General features: G+C 44.2%; 2 protein-coding genes across 3 annotated transcripts in view; one reads left to right on the top strand and one right to left on the bottom strand.

Moving 5' to 3' along the window:
• EAF1 (ELL associated factor 1) overlaps positions 1-1,791 on the bottom strand; it is a 15,237-nt gene extending 13,446 nt beyond the window's left edge. Inside the window, exon 1 of the mRNA XM_055569962.1 lies at positions 1,407-1,791. Coding sequence (XP_055425937.1) covers positions 1,407-1,776 — 370 coding nt within the window. The 5' untranslated portion in view covers positions 1,777-1,791. The remainder of the gene's footprint in view (positions 1-1,406) is intronic.
• On the top strand, positions 1,746-18,045 carry METTL6 (methyltransferase 6, tRNA N3-cytidine). 2 transcript variants are annotated; one of them, XM_055569963.1, is made up of 5 exons: positions 1,755-3,035; positions 3,760-3,894; positions 8,587-8,757; positions 15,132-15,273; positions 17,735-18,045. In XM_055569963.1, exons 1-5 carry the CDS (start codon positions 2,811-2,813, stop codon positions 17,914-17,916), a joined length of 855 nt encoding a protein of 284 aa, XP_055425938.1. In that variant the 5' UTR covers positions 1,755-2,810; the 3' UTR covers positions 17,917-18,045. The 2 variants fall into 2 exon arrangements, with proteins under 2 accessions (XP_055425939.1, XP_055425938.1); XM_055569964.1 differs by lacking the exon at positions 15,132-15,273 and having other exon boundaries at positions 1,746-3,035; positions 17,735-18,014.

The following is an 18,045-nucleotide window of genomic DNA, read 5'->3' as shown; positions in this document are numbered from 1 at the left end:
AAGAATATTCCTATAGCTATCTGGAGCAGAAGGTTGAACTGTATTTCCAAAGGTTAATCCTGCCCATGTTTCTGAACTGCAGTTAAGGCACAGTGTGAACAGCCACCTTACTCCCTTTTAACACAAACCTGCCTCAAACTGCAGGCCAGGTACTTCAGTAAAGTGTCTTATTTAAACTGCACGCTGTCCTTCATTCTGCTACACCACCAACTTAGTAAACTGCTCAGGAAATGCTGCTGCTCTTATCACATTCCCAAAACCCAGCCCTTCAGAGGGCTGATCTGCTGTCAGCAGGAAGCAGAATAATGGGCTGGCAAGTGACCACAGGAAAACAGAAGTTCATTATCTACTACGCCCTGTTTCAAGGTGTTGAGTCACATCTAAGAACTCCTCGGACAAAAACAAGTCTTAACCAGTACTGGGGCTACCAGGACGCGAAACCAGGAGTCTGTGAATCATAGTGGGATGCTCTGGTGGCCAATTCTTCACCCAGGATACACAGTGGAAAGGCCCTCCCTCAACAGAGTCTGTAATCATGGAGAAAAAAAGAGGTCCTGCATAATGACTATTTGCACATTCCTTATGCCTGCTGGCTTTTGCTTCCAAACATAGATCGAGCTCTAACTTATTCCTGGCTCTCCAATCCTAATTTTACTTTCCACCCACAAGGGACTGGATCTGGAGGAAAAGTCAGGGGTAGTCTGGTGACCTCAAAAAGACATCAAAGCACGAGACAAGCTGGCACAGATATATGGAGGAAAAGAAGACGGATGAGGTGCAGAGCTGCGGATTCTGGGGCTGCAGCCGGGCGTCGGGGAGGCCAGAACCAAAGCGGGCAAGGAAAAAAAAGGAAAGAAGACAGGAAGGGAATGGAACAGGAGGGAGTGGAGGCCAACCCCAAGGAAAACGAGAAGAGCTCCTGAAGCGTGGAGATCCCCAGTGGGGATCGGGGTGTGTATCGAGGGGGAGGGGGGAGGCTGGAATACAAAGAAGCTGGAAACTGATGCGGGGTCGCAGCCCTTTGGTAATAACAGGGAAAGGTGGAGGATGCCAACCCCGAGGAAACGAGAAGAGCTCCTGAAGCGCGGGGATCGGGTTGTGTGTGGGGCGGTGGGGGTGAGGAGAGGCTGGAATACAAAGAAGCTGGAAACTGATGTGGGGTCGCAGCCTTTCGGTAGTAACAGGGGGACGTGGAGGTTCAGGGCGCAAGAGGGTCCAAAGACCTTCGGAAGAAGCATTTGGTAGCGCAAGGCGGAGAAAACCTGGGAGCTGAGGGAAAGGTCTGGTGTGAGAAGAGGCAGCTGGGAAAAAACCAAAGGAAAAATCCGAGGTCCCCCGAGGGAGGGAACGCCGGCAAGGCCCCCTGGCCTTCTGCGGGGCCGAGGGCGGCCGGGGGGCGGACTCACAGCGGATGGTGTGGAAGGAGGCCCGCGGCCGCTTCTCGAAGCTCTCCCCGAGCCGCAGGCAGTGCTCCTCGCGGTCCAGCAGCGGGTTGGCCGTCCCGTTCATGGCCCCGCAAGGGCCTCTCGCCCGCCCGGCCCTCCTGGCGCGGCCCCGGCCCGAGCCGCCGGCGCCGGCGTCCGGGGCAGCCGCGCTCCCGGGACAGCGCTCGGGGGCGCGCGGGGAGCCGAGCCGGCGCCCACCCGCGCAAGCCGGAAACGAGCTCGGGCCAACGCGTCTGGGCGGGGGACGACTCTGAGGAGACCCGACGGCGGAACTTCCGGCGCCGAGGAGGGACTTCCGGGCCCCCAGCGGAAGTAGCGGGGGCGGTGCCATGGCCGAAGGTCTTCTCCGCGGGGAGAATCCGGATTCGAGTCTCTCCGCGGGGCGGGAGTGAGGTTTTGGGTGTTTTTTTTTTTTTTTTTCCCCGCGGTGGCTCCCAAATTCTGCTTCTGAGGCTGCGCCCGGCTGGGGGCTCGGCGCGCCCGGCCCCACCCTTTGGGGAACCTAAGAACTGCTGACTGGGGCGCCCAGCGCGCGGTGGACTAGGCTCACGCGGGTCGCCGCCGCCCCTCGCGGCTGGGCGGCCCGGCTCATCCGCAGGGTGCTGGCGGCCCCACTCTCCGCGTCCCTGAGCCTCTTCTTCGTCTCCTTCGCGCGCCCAGGGCGGCGCGAGGGCCTCAGTTCCCGAAAAGGACGCCCCCTCGGGTTCATGAGACGGACTCGGGCCACCCGGACGTAGTAGCTCCGTTTTCCCCGAAAAACGCCGTGTCTCGCGTCCTTGGCGACGGTGACCGACCGCCTCCGTCTCGGACAGCCGTCGTGGTTGTTTTTAAAGACACCCCCGTTTCGCGGACACCGAACCCTGAGGAACCGTAAGGTTTCTCAGTCAGTTCTTGAGAGGGACTTTTTTTTCTTGCCTAAAGCGGCTTACTGACTGTTCCGTTGTAATTAAGCCTTTCTGTGCGTGAGAGCCCGGCCGCTGGATGTCAGCCCCCTGAAGGCTGGGGTCTGTGTCTTGTTCTTTGTGACCTCTTCTCCTGTAGTGGAGTCGGGCTTTGTGTAGGCTCAGCATCTCGTAAATGTTTGCCGAATTGAAATGTTAAGTGAAACAACTATTCTAGAACCACTAACTGAGCATCTTAAAAAAAAACAAAAACCTGTTCTAGAACCCCCAACGGGAATGTTGTTGTTGTTTTCCTTTCCTGCGAAGTATCCGATGCTGCTTCAGGCTTGAACCCAGCCTGAGGGACCACATCTGAGAGGACCCTGCCTGTGTGTGTGGTATCCGCTTGAATTCCTCAGGTTGTTGAGGAATGGAGAATCTCCAGCAGTGTTAAATGTTCAATATATGACCATCCACGTCGGAGATGGCTGCTTTGCAAAGGAGAGGGCTGCAGACAAGGATTCTCAGCTCTGAAGAAGAGGAGAAACTGAAGAGAGACCAAGCTTTAGTGTCTGATTTTAAACAGCAGAAACTGGAAAAAGAGGCTCAGAAGAACTGGGACCTTTTTTACAAAAGAAACAGCACTAATTTTTTCAAAGATAGACACTGGACTACCAGAGAGTTTGAGGAGCTCAGATCATGTAGAGAGGTAAACCAATACCCCACCTTGTTGGAGTGATTCTTCATTTAAAATCTGTAGAAGAGGGGTGTTTTATTGCATTCCCAGGGCGAGTGTGAGGTCAAAAATTTATGAATCCTGTCAAAGGCTTCATGAATTTTTGTAGCTTAGATATACACTGTCTCAAATAGTTTGAGCAGTTGCTGAGTTGTAAAATACAGAGGAGAGAGGACTTTGGTGGGCATTTTCTGTTTCTTTAAGGCTAATCTGAAAGTTGTAAATATTGAGTTATTACTGAATGATTTCAGTGACGGGTTCATAATGATAATGGTGATGGATACTTCACCACACCCCTTTACGTGAACTTAACAGTAGTGTTCTGTAATTTAAACCTTAAAGTAACATGTTGAAGTTTAGCGTTAGTGTTATTTCTACTTGCTGATGAAATTGAGGGACAAAGCTGTTTAAGTGACTTGTTCAGTGACGGAACGCAGGGTGAGGGGAAGCGTTCAGATTTGAGCGCAGGCAGTCTAACCTGAGAGCCTGTTGTGTTGGCCCTTACGCTGCTGTTTTCTCCACACCAGGTTACCCAGTGTTGGACACAGACGAGGCATCAGTGGCTTCGGGTTATCAGCTCACTGGTGAATCGTCTACCCCGAGGGGGCAGAGGCCTTGTTTCCTGTTCTGGACCTTTTAGTTTGTTTCTTCATTAGGTGGATGTTGTGTACTGTAACTTTGGGTTCTCTTTCCTCAGTTTGAAGATCAAAAATTGACTATTCTTGAAGCTGGCTGTGGGGTTGGGAACTGTTTATTCCCACTTTTAGAAGAAGATCCAGATATCTTTGCCTATGCCTGTGATTTTTCTCCGAGAGCTGTTGAATATGTCAAGGTTGGTGCACCATCCGTGTGTTGTTATGTTTCTGTTTTCCTAGACTTGTCGGACCTGACTTCTATACCCGTTTTCCCAATTCCGGTCCTCTTCCTGAAGGACCGGCTATGATCACTGTAAATGTAGTTTTCCTGTGTATGTGCATGTATAATACATACAGAAACATAGCATTATTTAGAAAAGTAGAAAGAAATACCAGACAACATCCATAAACTTGTGTCCAGATTTAATGATTGGCAGCATTTTGCTACTTTTGCTTTATAAACTTTTATAGTGTCATTTTATAGTTGTATTAAGGACTGCAGCTTACACTTTATTATGTACCTTAAATCTTCTTAGCCTAAAACATTCCTGCCTTTCCCCTTGACTTTTTCCCCAATGACGTTGAGTTTTGGGAGAGCAAGCAATTTTATGTAATGAGGTCCCACATTCCAAATTGGCTGGTTGTTTCTTTCTATCATTGTTTAACTTGTTGCTTTATGCCTTGTATTTTCTGTAAACCAGAAGTTAGATTTAAATCTAACTTAAAATATTTTGAGCAAAAATACTTTAGTAGGTGATGTAGCTTTTATATTGCATCCTGTCAGGAGGCAGTGATCTAATCTCAACTGTAAGTGATGCTAGTTTTAGTCACTGGGTTTAAGGTGACTTCCTAATTCCCCTGTTGGACAGGTGTCTTCTTTTTGTCATTAACAGATATGTGAGGGATACTTTGGCAACATGCAGATATGTATTTTTCCATCAACCTTTCACAATTTTAGCACCTTAGACTTTTTAAATAGTGATATCACATTGTACTATAACCTACTTTCTTCGCTGTACATTATATCTTGCCGAGTATTTTCATCCCAGTACATGTAGGACTACTTCATTTCATTTACCTCTTGTAGTATTTCACAGAATGGATGTGCCATATAGTAATAATTGCCTTGTTGATGATTGTTCAAATTGCTTCTAATTTTTGCTCTCACAAGTAGGATTGATGTAATCAGAATTATACGCATGCCCCAAAACACATGTGTACATGTCTCTGTGGTGACCAATAGAAGAAATAGAATTCCTTGGAGAAAGCATACACATTAAAATTTAAATAGATAGTGCCAGCTGTCTATCCAGAAAATTATACCAATTTATAATTTAACCAATAATATAAAGATTTTTTTCCCTTTATGCCATCAACATTTAACATCAGTCCTTTTTTTGGCTGCACTGTATAGCGTGTGGGATCTTAGTTCCTCAATCAGAGATCAAACCCACACCCCCATGCATAGAAAGCACAGAATCTTACCTCCTGGACCACCTGGGAAGTCCCACCATCAGTCTTTTCTGTATCTCCCAATCTTATAGGCCAAAAGTACTATCTCCATGTTTTAAATTGTTTATTCTTTATAACAAATAAGGTTGAAGACTTTGTGATATGTAAATAAGCATTAGTTTTTCTTCTGCTTGTTTTTATTCCTTTATTCTACATGTGTTTATTCGGAGCCTAATGTAGGCCAATCACTGTTCTAAGCATTGGGATGAAGTAGTAAACAAAACAAACAAAACCCTCACCCACATTGGGCTTATACCGTAGTATGAATTGTCTGTTCATACCTTTGCCCATTTTTCTGTCAGTTTGTTTCTTATTTTACGGATATATTCTGTTATATCTGTTGCAAACATTTCTTCCAGTTTATTAGGCATTGTTTTATGGTATTGTTTTATTATAGAATTTAAGTGATCACATCAAATGAATAATCATTTCCTTTTGAGGTACTAAGGTTTTATGTTTTTGGAGTTCTATAATCACATAGATATGCTTTTTATAGTTTTGGTTATGAGGATTTTTAATTAATCTGGAAAAGTTTGACGATTATTTTTAGAGTATTTCTTGAGCTCTTGTTTTCTTCGAGGATTCCGGTTATCTCTATGTTATACCATTTGCTATTGTTTCACAGCTCTTGGATGCTGGCTTTTTTTGTTTGTTTGTTTTTAACTCTTTTGCCCTTTGCATTTCCAGTTTGTGTACTTTCTGTTGTCTTATCATCAAGTTCACTGATTCCTTTTAGGCAGTAAGCATTCCTGTTGATGAGCCTGTCAGAAGCATTTTTCATTTCTGTTACTATGTTTTTGATTTTTAGCATTTCCCATTGATTTGTAGTTTCTATATCTCTGAAATTACCTATCTGATCTTGAATATTGTCCACCTTTTTCATTAAAGCCTGGAATACATTAATCATAATTTTTTTGTTTTTTAATGTCCAAACCTGTAGTTCCAGCGTCTGTGTCATATTTGAGTCTGGTTTTCATGATTGTCTCTTCAGACCATGTTTTTTATTGCCTTATGGTGTGCCTTGTTCTTTTTTGTTGAAAGCTAGGTATGTTATACCGGAGAATGCAATGGCACCCCACTCCAGTACTCTTGCCTGGAAAATCCCATGGATGGAGGAGCCTGGTAGGCTGTAGTCCATGGGGTCGCTAAGAGTTGGACACGACTGAGCGACTTCACTTTCACTTTTCACTTTCATGCATTGGAGAAGGAAATGGCAACCCACTCCAGTGTTCTTGCCTGGAGAATCTCAGGGATGGGGCAGCCTGGTGGGCTGCCGTCTCTTGGGGTCGCACAGAGTCGGACACGACTGAAGCGACTTAGCAGCAGCAGCAGGTATGTTATACAGGGCAGTGGATAGCTAATAAGGGTTTGTAATAATCTAGACTGGAGTTGTACTCTGTGTTAAAGTCTGTTGTTGGTATAGTTACCTGTGAGGTTTGTTGTTGCTACGGGCCCATGAGACTTCAAACTCCTCTGGTGACTTTGTTGCTCCTGTTGACTTTGGGTCTTCCCGTTGTGCTGCTCCCCATGAAGAGTCTGTCTCTTGCAGCTTTCCCACAAGTGTTTCTGCCTCTCCAGGAATAGAGCTTTTCTTTTTCATCCCTTCCCCTCCTCTGTCATCCTCCGGGGTCATGAGGCCATTCTCTGCAGATGAAGACAAAGTTTGGGCAGAGCAGTGCCCTCCCCAGGGGCAGTGATGTTCCACCAGTGCCCCAAGGACCCAAGGCCCAGATGACTTTTCCCCTGCGTGTTAAACCTTTGCTCGCTTAAAGGAGCTGAGAAGGTCCAGCCCCAGAAAGAGCCCCGTTCTTTCTGTGAGAGCCTAAGTGATGTCCCTGGTGGAAACACCTGCTAGGGTGTGGACATCCTGGTGGCTTCAGCCCTGGGAGCTTCATGCTGTTTGTCACGTTTCTAGTTTTCTAGAGGCCTCAGGTAAGCAAATGCTTGGGTCCTGCATCTCCCTGAAGGCTCCTCTCCCTCTCCACATCTCGGGGTGGCTGGTGGTTCTTTGACGTCTGCTCTCTCATGGGTTCACAGGAAGTTGCTGTCTGTCTCGCTCATGGCCCTGTAAGGATAGACTCTCCGTCTCTCCACCTCTGCACTGGAGCTGGAATTCTTTTATTTCTGCTGCCCTTTAGCACAAGTGGATAGAGCTAACTGTTCAAACAGTGAATTGAGTGAGAAATTCATTTTCCATTCCTGATAATCATAATCTTTGTTCTCTATCTTTTTAAAAAATTTAATGTCATTTTTGTCACCTGTCTTCTGTCTTATACATTAATGATCTCTCTAAATACATGGGTCTGTTTGGGGACACTCTTTTGTCTCACTGATCCATTGGTCCCCATTCTCAAACCGCACTGTTTAGTACTACATTTTGTAATGTGTTTTGATGTCCTGTAGTATGCCTTCTCCTCCTCCATTGTTTTTCATCTAAAAATTGTCTTGGCCGTTCCTAAAGGTTTTCACTTCCAGATGAATAAAATTCACTTTATCAAATTTCTAGAAATCTGAAGATTCGGTTGAGATTGTAATAAACTCCAATATATAAGCAGAGTTATAAGTAGAACGGACCTGTCCTGTAACTTTATATATTTGCTTATTAAGGTCCTTACTTACATTAAAGAAAAGTTTATTATTTATCTCCATAATGCTGTTATATATGTGTTGAAACCTATTACCATAATGTACCAGGAACACACTTGTAGTTTTAAAAAAAAGTTTTCTTAGCTTGCTGCATCAAGCAAGTACCATACCCAGAAGAAGGGTGGGAGCATCTCAGTAAAGGGAGCTGGAAGGACCTCTCATAGGATTCAGGGTTATAGTGGGTGAGTCAGAGGAGTGTTAAGGGAGCAGAGGCAGGGTTTGATTTATCATCCCTCTGGAATTACATTCTTCTAAAAACTCAGTTTGGAATATGTGATAGACTGCATACGCAGTTAAAAATAATTTGTTGTGTTTAAAAGAGATCATCAATAAGGACCCATTGTATAGCACAGGGGACTCAGCGCAATACTCTAATAACATAAATGGGAAAAGAATTTGAAAGAGAAGATGCATGTATACGTATAACTGAGTCACTCTACACTTGAAACTAAGGCAGCATTGTTAATCAACTATACTCCAATATAAAATGAAAAAATTTTAAAGGAAAAAAAGGAACAAAATTATTTGTTAAAATGAGATCTTGCCCCTTGTGGCAGTATTGAATATTACATGCTTTAATGTGAAAATGAGCTGCTATTCAGTAGCAGTGGTTGTTGAGTTCTGTGCAGCAGTGTACACGTGGAAATAGCATTTCCACGTGTGGTGTGCTTTTCTGTGTGTTTCAGCATGGATGTTGCATTGAAGGTATTTTGTGTTTTTCTCCTCTCTAGCAAAATCCTCTTTATGACACAGAAAGATGCAGGGTGTTCCAGTGTGATCTGACCAAAGATGACCTTCTGGAGCATGTGCCCCCAGAGTCTGTGGATGTTGTCATGTTGATATTTGTGCTCTCTGCAGTTCACCCTGATAAGATGCACCTTGTCTTACAAAACATTTACAAGGTTAGTGATTGCGAGCCTGCATTTGAGGGTTCGACATCCTGACTTTTCACTTACCTTCCTTCTGAGGCTCACATGCCGTCTTAATTCACAGTCTCCCTGTTCTTACAAGGTGGGCTGTGTAGTCGATGTATGAAGAGAAGTTCTCCTGTGTGAAACATCCACCTTAAATTCTGTTTGGCTTAGTGGCCATAGCTTGCCTTGGAGCAGCTGCCTGGGATCTGTGGAGGCCTGCAGTAAAGTGAGAGGGAGCAGGGGCCCCCACACAGGAGCACACAGCATGCCTCGAGTTAAACCTTACTTCCCAATGTAGGCTGCTTCCTTTACCTCTCTGAGCTTCCGTTTCATTACCTGTGGAGTGTTGAGACAATGGTTCCTAGATCTTGGAATTTGGGGTAGATTACATGAGATGTGTTCTCAGGGCCCAATGCAGTGCCTAGTAGTGGTGAGTGCTCTTAAAAGTCAGCCACGGTCATTGTTGTCTCTCCCATCGTTGCTGTTAGAACTCAAGCTGCCGCAGCCACCAGCAGGCTGCTGCAGCACTCGGGGAGTGAAGTAACACTTCTCGGTCACGGGACTCGAGACAGGCCACCTTACCATCCTTCCCTTTGATGGTTCAGGTGAAAGTAAAGGACTGAGAAAGCTGGGAAGTTAGGCAGCTGGAAAATGGTGGGAGTGGTCAGAGGGTGACTTGTATGACATTGAAAGTATTGCCTTCACAGTATGGGCAAGACTTCAGAACATTACTGTGGGAGTGAGTGATTAAAAGGTGAAGGACAAAGTCTTTGAAAGAGAGGAGCTCGAATCATTGAATCCAGCATGCTGGACTTTGTCCTTCCTTTTGTATGTTGAAATTAATTGGAGTTAAAAATGGAGTAGTGTATGGATAAGAGCATAAACCAGAAGACACATTCATCATGAAATTGAGGGAAATGACCCTGGAACTAATAGATGCCCTCGTGGCTCAGTGGTACAGAATCCATCTGCCAATGCAGGAGACATGGGTTCGATCCCACATCTCGGTTGGGAACATCTCCTGGAGCAAGAAACGGCAACCCACTCCAGTACTCTCACCTGGGAAATCCCATGGGCAGAGGACTCTGGCAGGCTATAGTCCATAGTGTCACAAAGAGTCAGACACGACTTAGTGACTTAACAACAGCAATAATATGGGGTAGGGGGTGGTGGTATGATCTGATGACAGGAGGTTCAGAGCTGAAACTTGAGAAGGGGGGATGCACAGAAAGGAGCAGTTGGGGGGCAAGGAGGACCCTGCCCCATCCCCACACTTGGTGGCACTAGGGCCACGGGAGAAAACATGCCTGCTTGAGAGGTGGCAGGGAGAACCGTGTCCTCAGGGGACAGTCAGGTTGTTCGCACTGGAGTGTGAAGGGAGCATTCAGGATACCAGTGATTTCACTGATGAAGGTTCCAGGGACTAGCAAGGAGCGGGAGACAGGAGTAAGCAGTGTCTGGGACTTCGTGGGGATGACACTGCCCACTGTCAGTACTGTTCATCGTGCTGGAGGTCCCAGTCAGCTGGAAAACAGCAGAAAAAGAATGACAAAGAAATAAAACGTTGTTTTCAGGTAGTATAATTGTATAATGAGAAAATATTAAAAAATATTAATATTAAAGAATTACACAGATATAAGATGAATGTACTCAATGCCACAGAATTGTATACTTTATTTAAAGAAGTAATGTGCACTGTGTCATCCTGGTCCACTTCATGTTATATTTTACCCTTTTAAGTTCGAGGTTTTTGGTAGACTTTTTATTTTTTAGGGGGAAATTGACAAGTTGATTCTAAATTTACATGAAGGAATAAAGAGTCAAAACATTCCTGAAGAAGGAGATGGGGCGATTTATACCTTACCAGATATAAAGGCTTGTTACAGCTACAGTTATTAAGACAGATGGTATTTGCAGAGGAATAGAAAAATTGATAAATGTAATATGATAGCTTAGAAGTAGATCCATGTATGTATGGAAATTTGATAGTTGATAGAGGTGACATTGGAAGATCCCTGGGGAAAGGACTGCTCAGGAAGTGATTCTGGGACCATTGGTGGTCCATGTAGGAAAAATCCAAAATTGTTTTCTGTTTCACATCCTTATACAAAAGTCATGTATGGATTTAAAGGTGGATTTAAGGACTTAACTGGAAAAGACAAAAGTGTAAGCCTTTCAGAAGAAACTGTAGGAAAAAAATCTTTGACTTTAGAGTGGGGAAAATTTTCTCAAAGACTGAAAAGTATTCTACGCATGAAGATCATATAATAAAATTAGGAGTTTGTTTTCTTCAGACAATTAAGATGATACAAAGAAATTAGAGAGACCAGGTGGGAAAAGTAACTTAAAATCTACTCAGCTGAGAGCCTTCCCTGGTAGTCCAGTGATTAAGACTCCTCACTTCCACTGCAGAGGGGCATGGGTTTGATCCCTGGTCCTCTCTTTGGGGAGCTAAGATCCCACATGCCACTCACTGTGGCAAAAAAAAAAAACAAAAAAACTATTCAACTGACAAAGATTAGTATTTCAGAATGTATAAAGAATTCTTGGGTAACAGTAAGAATGACAATGGAAAAACAGTCTTTTTATAGAAGAGAATATACAGATAGTAAGTTAACATATGATAACCCAGGAAATGGAAAATAAAACCTTAATGAGACACTATTAGATTATAATAAAGTCCAACGGAGCCGAGTATTAATGAGTATATCCCTCTTCTTGATTTAAATGAAAAGATATAGCATTTTGTGTGTATTTTAGTAATAATGAAATGTTATGTTAAAACTAAAACAAAACACTGACTTGAGCTGTCTCAGTCCATACCTGGCCTCTGTTGTAACCTTTCATATGCTAATAAGTTCATTTCAGCCTCTTCCTGTTTTAGCCCCCAATAGAATTCCTTTTTCAGCTGACCTGGAATGAGTTCACAGCAGCAGTGTGAGGCCGCCATACACGGTGACTGGTTCGTTAATTGGATATCATGTGCTTCATCAGGAAGTTAGCGGAAGAAGCAATCTCTCAGCCTCTGACAGTCAGACACCCTTTGGGCAGCTCTCCAGTTTGAACAACCACAGAAACATGCTGTTCATGGTAGAGCTAATTACTGTAGGATGGTAACACTGGAGAAATTCTAAAACCACTTAATTTTAAACTGAATGGGAACCTTAAAGTTGAGTTCCCTCATTTTTGGAATGAAACGGTAAAGTAAAAATCAACTAAATTTGTTATTGGAAGACAAGATTTTGGTCTTCCCTGTGCCACTAACTTGCCTTGAAAGCCCAGGCAAATCACTTGTGCTCTGAGCCTCACTCACCAAGAGAGGATCTGACTGATGTCACCCGCCATCTTTGTGGAGCTGCTGGGAGGACGAGAAAACCCAGCAGAGGCACGGTCCTGCCTCAGAAGAGGTGTTAGTGCCGTAATTTCTGTCTTATGGACGAGAAAGCACATTCAGAGGATTAAACAACTTGTCTAGGGTCATTCAGCCAGTTAACGGAAGAGCTGGCCCATGGATCAGGAGTTCCCAGATTCCTGAGCGACAGTCCCATGCAGCCTTCCCTTCCTTCTGAAAATAAGTGAGTCTCATACAAATTAAAGTTTTCAGATTGTTTTCTTCTTGGTCACATTTCTGACCAAAGTAAGAATGTTTTTATCCAGTCAGTCAGTTCAGTCGCTCAGTTGTGTCCGACTCTTTGTGACCCCATGAATCGCAGCACAAGGCTCTTTATTGACAGTATTTTAAATGCATGCTAGTGTTTGCCGGGGTCCAGCCCCAGCAGGATCCAGGGGTACCCTCAGGATGACGGCGTTGGCTATAAGGAAAGTAAAAGGGGAGAGAAAGAGGCTTGATCTTCCTTGGTTTACACAGAAAGCCAATAAAGCTCCTGGCACGGAACTTGCTCTGTTCACAGAGGTCGCAGGCGCCCTCTTGGTGGGGTGAGGACGCAGGATGCCCCCTCCCCGGTAAAGACGCAGGGTGCCTTCCCTATCGGGTCTTAGAAACCTAGGCAAAAAAGTGAATTCAGAGAGCCCCTGTGCCCCAAGGAGTCATCCTGAAAGAAGAACAGAGAGAGAAAGAAAGAAAAGGAAAGAAAGAATGACACGGGGAGACCAAGCTTCGGTGAGCAAGGCCCATAACTTTATTTTCAAAAGGAACTTTTATACCTTGACTTGTACATAGAGGGAAATGAGAGATGCAAAGTCATGCAGAGTCAGCCCAAACATTACATCTGTTTTGTCTTTATTGAAACCAGGATTTTTTCTGCATACCTTTTCCATAAACAATGTTGTGTACATTATCTTCTGGCCTTGGAGGCCTGTGGACATTTTATGACCCTTTTTTGATAAAGGCTGCTCAACCAGAAAACTTGTTTTCCCTTGAAGTGTTTTTTCTTTATATTTCTAATCTATGTCAGCATCAGAAAATGCTAAACAGAGTTACATTCTCATGGAGCAAAGGTGCAGTGAGTTACAACAAAGAAAGAACCAATTAGCTCAAAGGTCTGATGTGGTTAATTCCAAGGCTACTACTTGTTTTTCTTACATTCCAACTATGTTAACCAATGCACTCCCAGGTGCACAATGGATAAGGGATATGGGCACTTGGCAGCAAGCACTGGGTCAACAATGAAATCCTACACCAGCACTACTCAAATAGTTTTTAACTCTTTGAAAGGCTCTATATTTTTAGAATGTTTTAGGCAGGCTTCTCGTGTCTCTTACGGTTGGGAGGCTGTGAACAATCACATGCGTAGCTGCAAGAGTCTGGATAAACCTGTCAGGCAACCTAGAAAGCCATCAGAGGGGTTTGAATTGAAACACTCTTATCATGCCCAGGAGACTTATTAGAGCCCTAAGTTGACTTTTTCCAGAGAAAGGTGGTCGGGGATAGCCCTCTGTTAATGTCGGAAGAGTTGGTGAAAGGCACAAAATAGTAAGACAGACAGATTCTGGTTTTGGGGTAGATGCTCAAGCAGATCCAGGGAATCCCTCGAGTCCTGATCCGCCTTTGCCTGTCAGGTCCTCTCTGCATGACCTTTGTAATGGGTGGGACTTCCTGTGGTGGCTCCCGGCAAGTGTTGATAAGAATTCGCTGTGAGAAAATCTGCAGCACACTTGGAAGTATTATGGACAGTCTTTCATATTCTATTCAGGAAGAGGAAATATCAAATTACCTCATATCTACTGTAGTAGGTAGTATATGTCATATGTTTTAAAGATTATCTTGCTGATACTTAGTAAAATCAATGCCCCCTTTTGAAGACTACTCTCACTTGGTAATGTTACACAGTTTGAAAGAATACCCACTTAAAAAGCAGGTGTCACAGCGAGTACCTTGTTCCTTTCATTCTGAAAAGCATATGGCTGTTTGCTTTGTAGGAGAGGAGCAGTTACACTGTGCTCTGCAGATTTTAACTTCCAATTTTTGAAACGTCTGCTCTGTGACACCTGTTTCTAAAGGCTGTGGTAAGGGGCTCCCACCGGTGCCTGGCACACGCCCCTTCTCTACACACCACACTGGCCTGTGGGCACTCTGCCTGAAAGCAAGAAGTACAGCAGCAGGGGAGAATGGGTGGTGTTAACCCTCCCTCCCAGCCTCTCTGGTGTTGTCAGGAGTGAGGACGGAATTGGACTGACACTCCCACTTCCCGTCGCTGCCCGGGACTAACAGATATCCCCAATCCTCTCGTAATGCCTCTGACCCAAGTATGAGCTCGGACTCTGCTGTTTAGCAGCTGCTGTATGATTGTGGGCACATCACTTCCTTTTTCTGCTACCAGTTTCTTGGTCTCAGGATAATCACACTTTTCCTCCAGAATTGTATGAAGACCTAGTGAGAAAATGTCTGGTCAGCTGTAGAGGGCTTAGCATAGTGTTAGCATAGTGAGCAAGCCATACAGAACTGCATGCAGGAGCCCAGAACTGACAACTCAGGCTGAGGAAGGCCAGAACATCAGTAAAAAGCCAGAACGTATTGATTACATAGATATTTAAAGAAACAGTTTGACTTACAGGGTCATGGATTAGGAGATGGCTAATAAAATGATGGGAGAACGTGCTAATACTTTAGTGAGGGTACTTTTTTCCCTCTGATGTCTTCAGTGTTTTATTTGTGACACTGGACCTCTGAGGGTGCTCTCCTCAGATCAGGAAGTACCCCAGCGTATGGGACTCAGCCAGGCCTTACCACACCTTTGCTTGGCAGGGCCTTTTGCTTCATAGTGCAGGCATTTCAGTCTGGCCCTTTTCATCACTGTCACAAATGTAAGTTATTCTCATCCGTAAAATAATCAGGTTTTATTTTATAGTAAGTTCTATCTGACTGGGTCCCCGAGTTATGTGCAGCTTATTTTGTTTTGTAGGTATTAAAACCAGGCAAAAGTGTCTTGTTTCGCGACTATGGGCTGTATGATCATGCCATGCTTAGGTTTAAAGCCGGGAGCAAACTTGCAGAAAACTTTTATGTTAGACAAGATGGAACCAGATCATATTTTTTCACTGATGGTAAGATTGCTGGAATCTGTCATGATTTCTCTTTCCTTGATTGCACTGTCCCTGTGGTACTGCATGGGTGGGGGCGACTGGACTCCACACACAGGCGCACAACCCTGAACCAAAACCATTCACACACACCACTTACGCGTCAGCTGTGAGCTCACAGGCTGTCTAGTGAGGGTGTCCAGTTAGTGAACCGGGTCATTGGAAAAACGCTCTGCTGCGCCCTATGGATGAGGCCAGGAGCTGTGTTGGGAAGGCTGGGAGGGCAAACCAGAATCTTCACTTTGTTCCCTCAGAAAGCAAGCGAATAGGACAGGATAGTGCCTTGAGATTACTTGAGTTTCACAAAGATAAGAGACCTTTTTTTCCTATAAAAGTGAGACTTCTTAAGTACACAAACTTGCTAATAGAGGGGTCCTTAAAAGGTCATTTTTTATAAGAAAACAATCCAAATGTTGAATATGATTTTAGTATTTTGAACATTAGTTTTGAGCCTATTTTATACAGGCGTACCTTGTTTTATTGTGCTTTGCAAATACTGCATTTTTCACAGATGGGAGGTTTGTGGCAACCCTGTGTTGAGCAAGTCTCACTTCATGTCTTGCAGTATTTCAGACTTTTTCATTAGTATTATATTTGCTATGGTGATTTGTGATCAGTGACTTTTAATGTTACTGCTAAGACTCACTGAAGACTCCAATGATGGTTAACAATAAAGTATTTTTTAATTAAGGTCTGTACATTGTGTTTTTAGACACAATGCTATTGCACACTTAAAAGACCACAGCATAGTATAAACATAACTTATATACACTGGAGAACCATAAAATTTGTGAGGCTCACTTTATTGCTTTTTTCGCCTTTATTGCAGTGAACTGAACCCACAGTATCTCTGAGGTATGCCTGTAATATGAATCGTAATATAATTACCTTCTTAAGCTCTAATTTTTACATTTGTTACTTCTTGAAATATTCTCTTAAACTCAAAAATAAAGCTAAAAATTAGTGATTACCATTAAGACTACAAAAGCATGAACATACACAGTGAAAATTAAAAATTTGTTTTAATGTTTTGGATTCATGAAGTCTGATTAAATCAATTATAAATAATTGAGAAGATGTAGTAATATCTGCAAGTGCTTCAAAGTACATTCTTTGGAGTAATGCCCTTGATAAGAGTCACATAGCCATTCTTCTGTTTTACTTAACATGTAGTGATGTGTTACCCGGGTTAACTTTTCCTTAGGCTGTCACCATCAGATGTTTTTTTTCTCTGCACCCTGTTACCTGACTGCCCTTCGTCATGTCAGGATAGATGAGGAGCTTGATGTAAAGAGATTGAGTACACACACACACACACACACACACACACACACACACACTGTATGAGTGCATGCACACATACTGAGGGAGCGTGCACACTGAGCACACACAGTGAGCACATACACTGTATGAACAAACACACGCTGTGAGTGCACACACTGAGTGAGCGTACACACTGTATGAGCACAGAGTGAGCGCACACACTGAACACATACACTGTAAATGAGCGCTTACACTGTATGAACACAGTGAGTGAGCACACATACACTATGAACACACATACTGTATGAGTGAGTACACACACTGAGCACACACTATGAACACACTATGAGTGCATACTGAGTGAACACACACTGTCAGTGAGAACACACACTGTGAGTGAGCACACACACACTGAACACACTATGAGTGAGCACACATACTGAATACACACTGAGCACACACAGACTATATGAACACACACATACTATGAGTACACACAGTGAGCACACACACTATGAACACACAGCACACACAGTGTATAAGTGAACATACTGTATTAGTGAACACACATGCTGTATGAACACACTGTATGAGTGAGCGCGCACACACTGTGAATGAGCACATACATGCTCTATGAACACACACACTGACCACACTGTATGAGTGAGTGCACACACATACATGCTGTATGAGCACACACACACTGTATGAGTGAGCACACACACTGTATGGACATACATTGTATGAATGCACTGTACGAGTGAACGCACACACAGTGAGCTCACACACACTGAGCGCGCACACAATGAGCACACACACACTGTATGAGCACACATACTATGAACACTGTGAGCACACAGTGAGCACACACACCCACTGCATGAACACACATGTTGTATATGTGCACGTACACTGAGTGCAGGGTCTGGGCCTGTGCTGCTTGTGGGGAGTCCTGATGGGTTGAGGAGCGTGCGACAGGTTGGTGAACGTCTTGGTGATGATTGGGAGTTTCTGTTGACAGAGAAGTAGGAGTGTGTCAGCTCCCAGAGCAGAGCCTTGTTACCCCTCGCATTGAGGTGTTCTCAGCCCCCGCTGCACTGACTCTTGCTCAGGGTACAGTGGCATCCAGACTGTGAGCACTGCTGATCTGCTTGTCTTCCAGAATTCCTGGCGCGGCTCTTTCTGGACACAGGTTACGAAGAAGAGGTGAATGAGTATGTGTTTCGTGAGACGGTGAATAAAAAAGAAGGACTGTGTGTGCCAAGGGTTTTCCTTCAGAGCAAGTTCCGAAAGTCTCAGAAGAACCCAGTTCCTGTTACCCCCGACCTAGGCCATGAATCCTGACCTTTTGCTAGGTTGACCTCTGTGCCTGTCCTTGACGAGCAAAATTTAAAGTCACTCTTTATTTTGTTCATTTTTGTATTTTAACTTTTTTAAAAGAATGTGTATACAAATAAAAATACAAATATAATA

The sequence above is a fragment of the Bubalus kerabau genome, chromosome 2 (assembly GCF_029407905.1).
Source record: "Bubalus kerabau isolate K-KA32 ecotype Philippines breed swamp buffalo chromosome 2, PCC_UOA_SB_1v2, whole genome shotgun sequence".
NCBI lineage: Eukaryota > Metazoa > Chordata > Mammalia > Artiodactyla > Bovidae > Bubalus > Bubalus kerabau.
The sequence above is the reverse complement of the archived record's forward strand: the minus strand, read 5'-3'. Positions and strand labels throughout refer to the sequence as shown.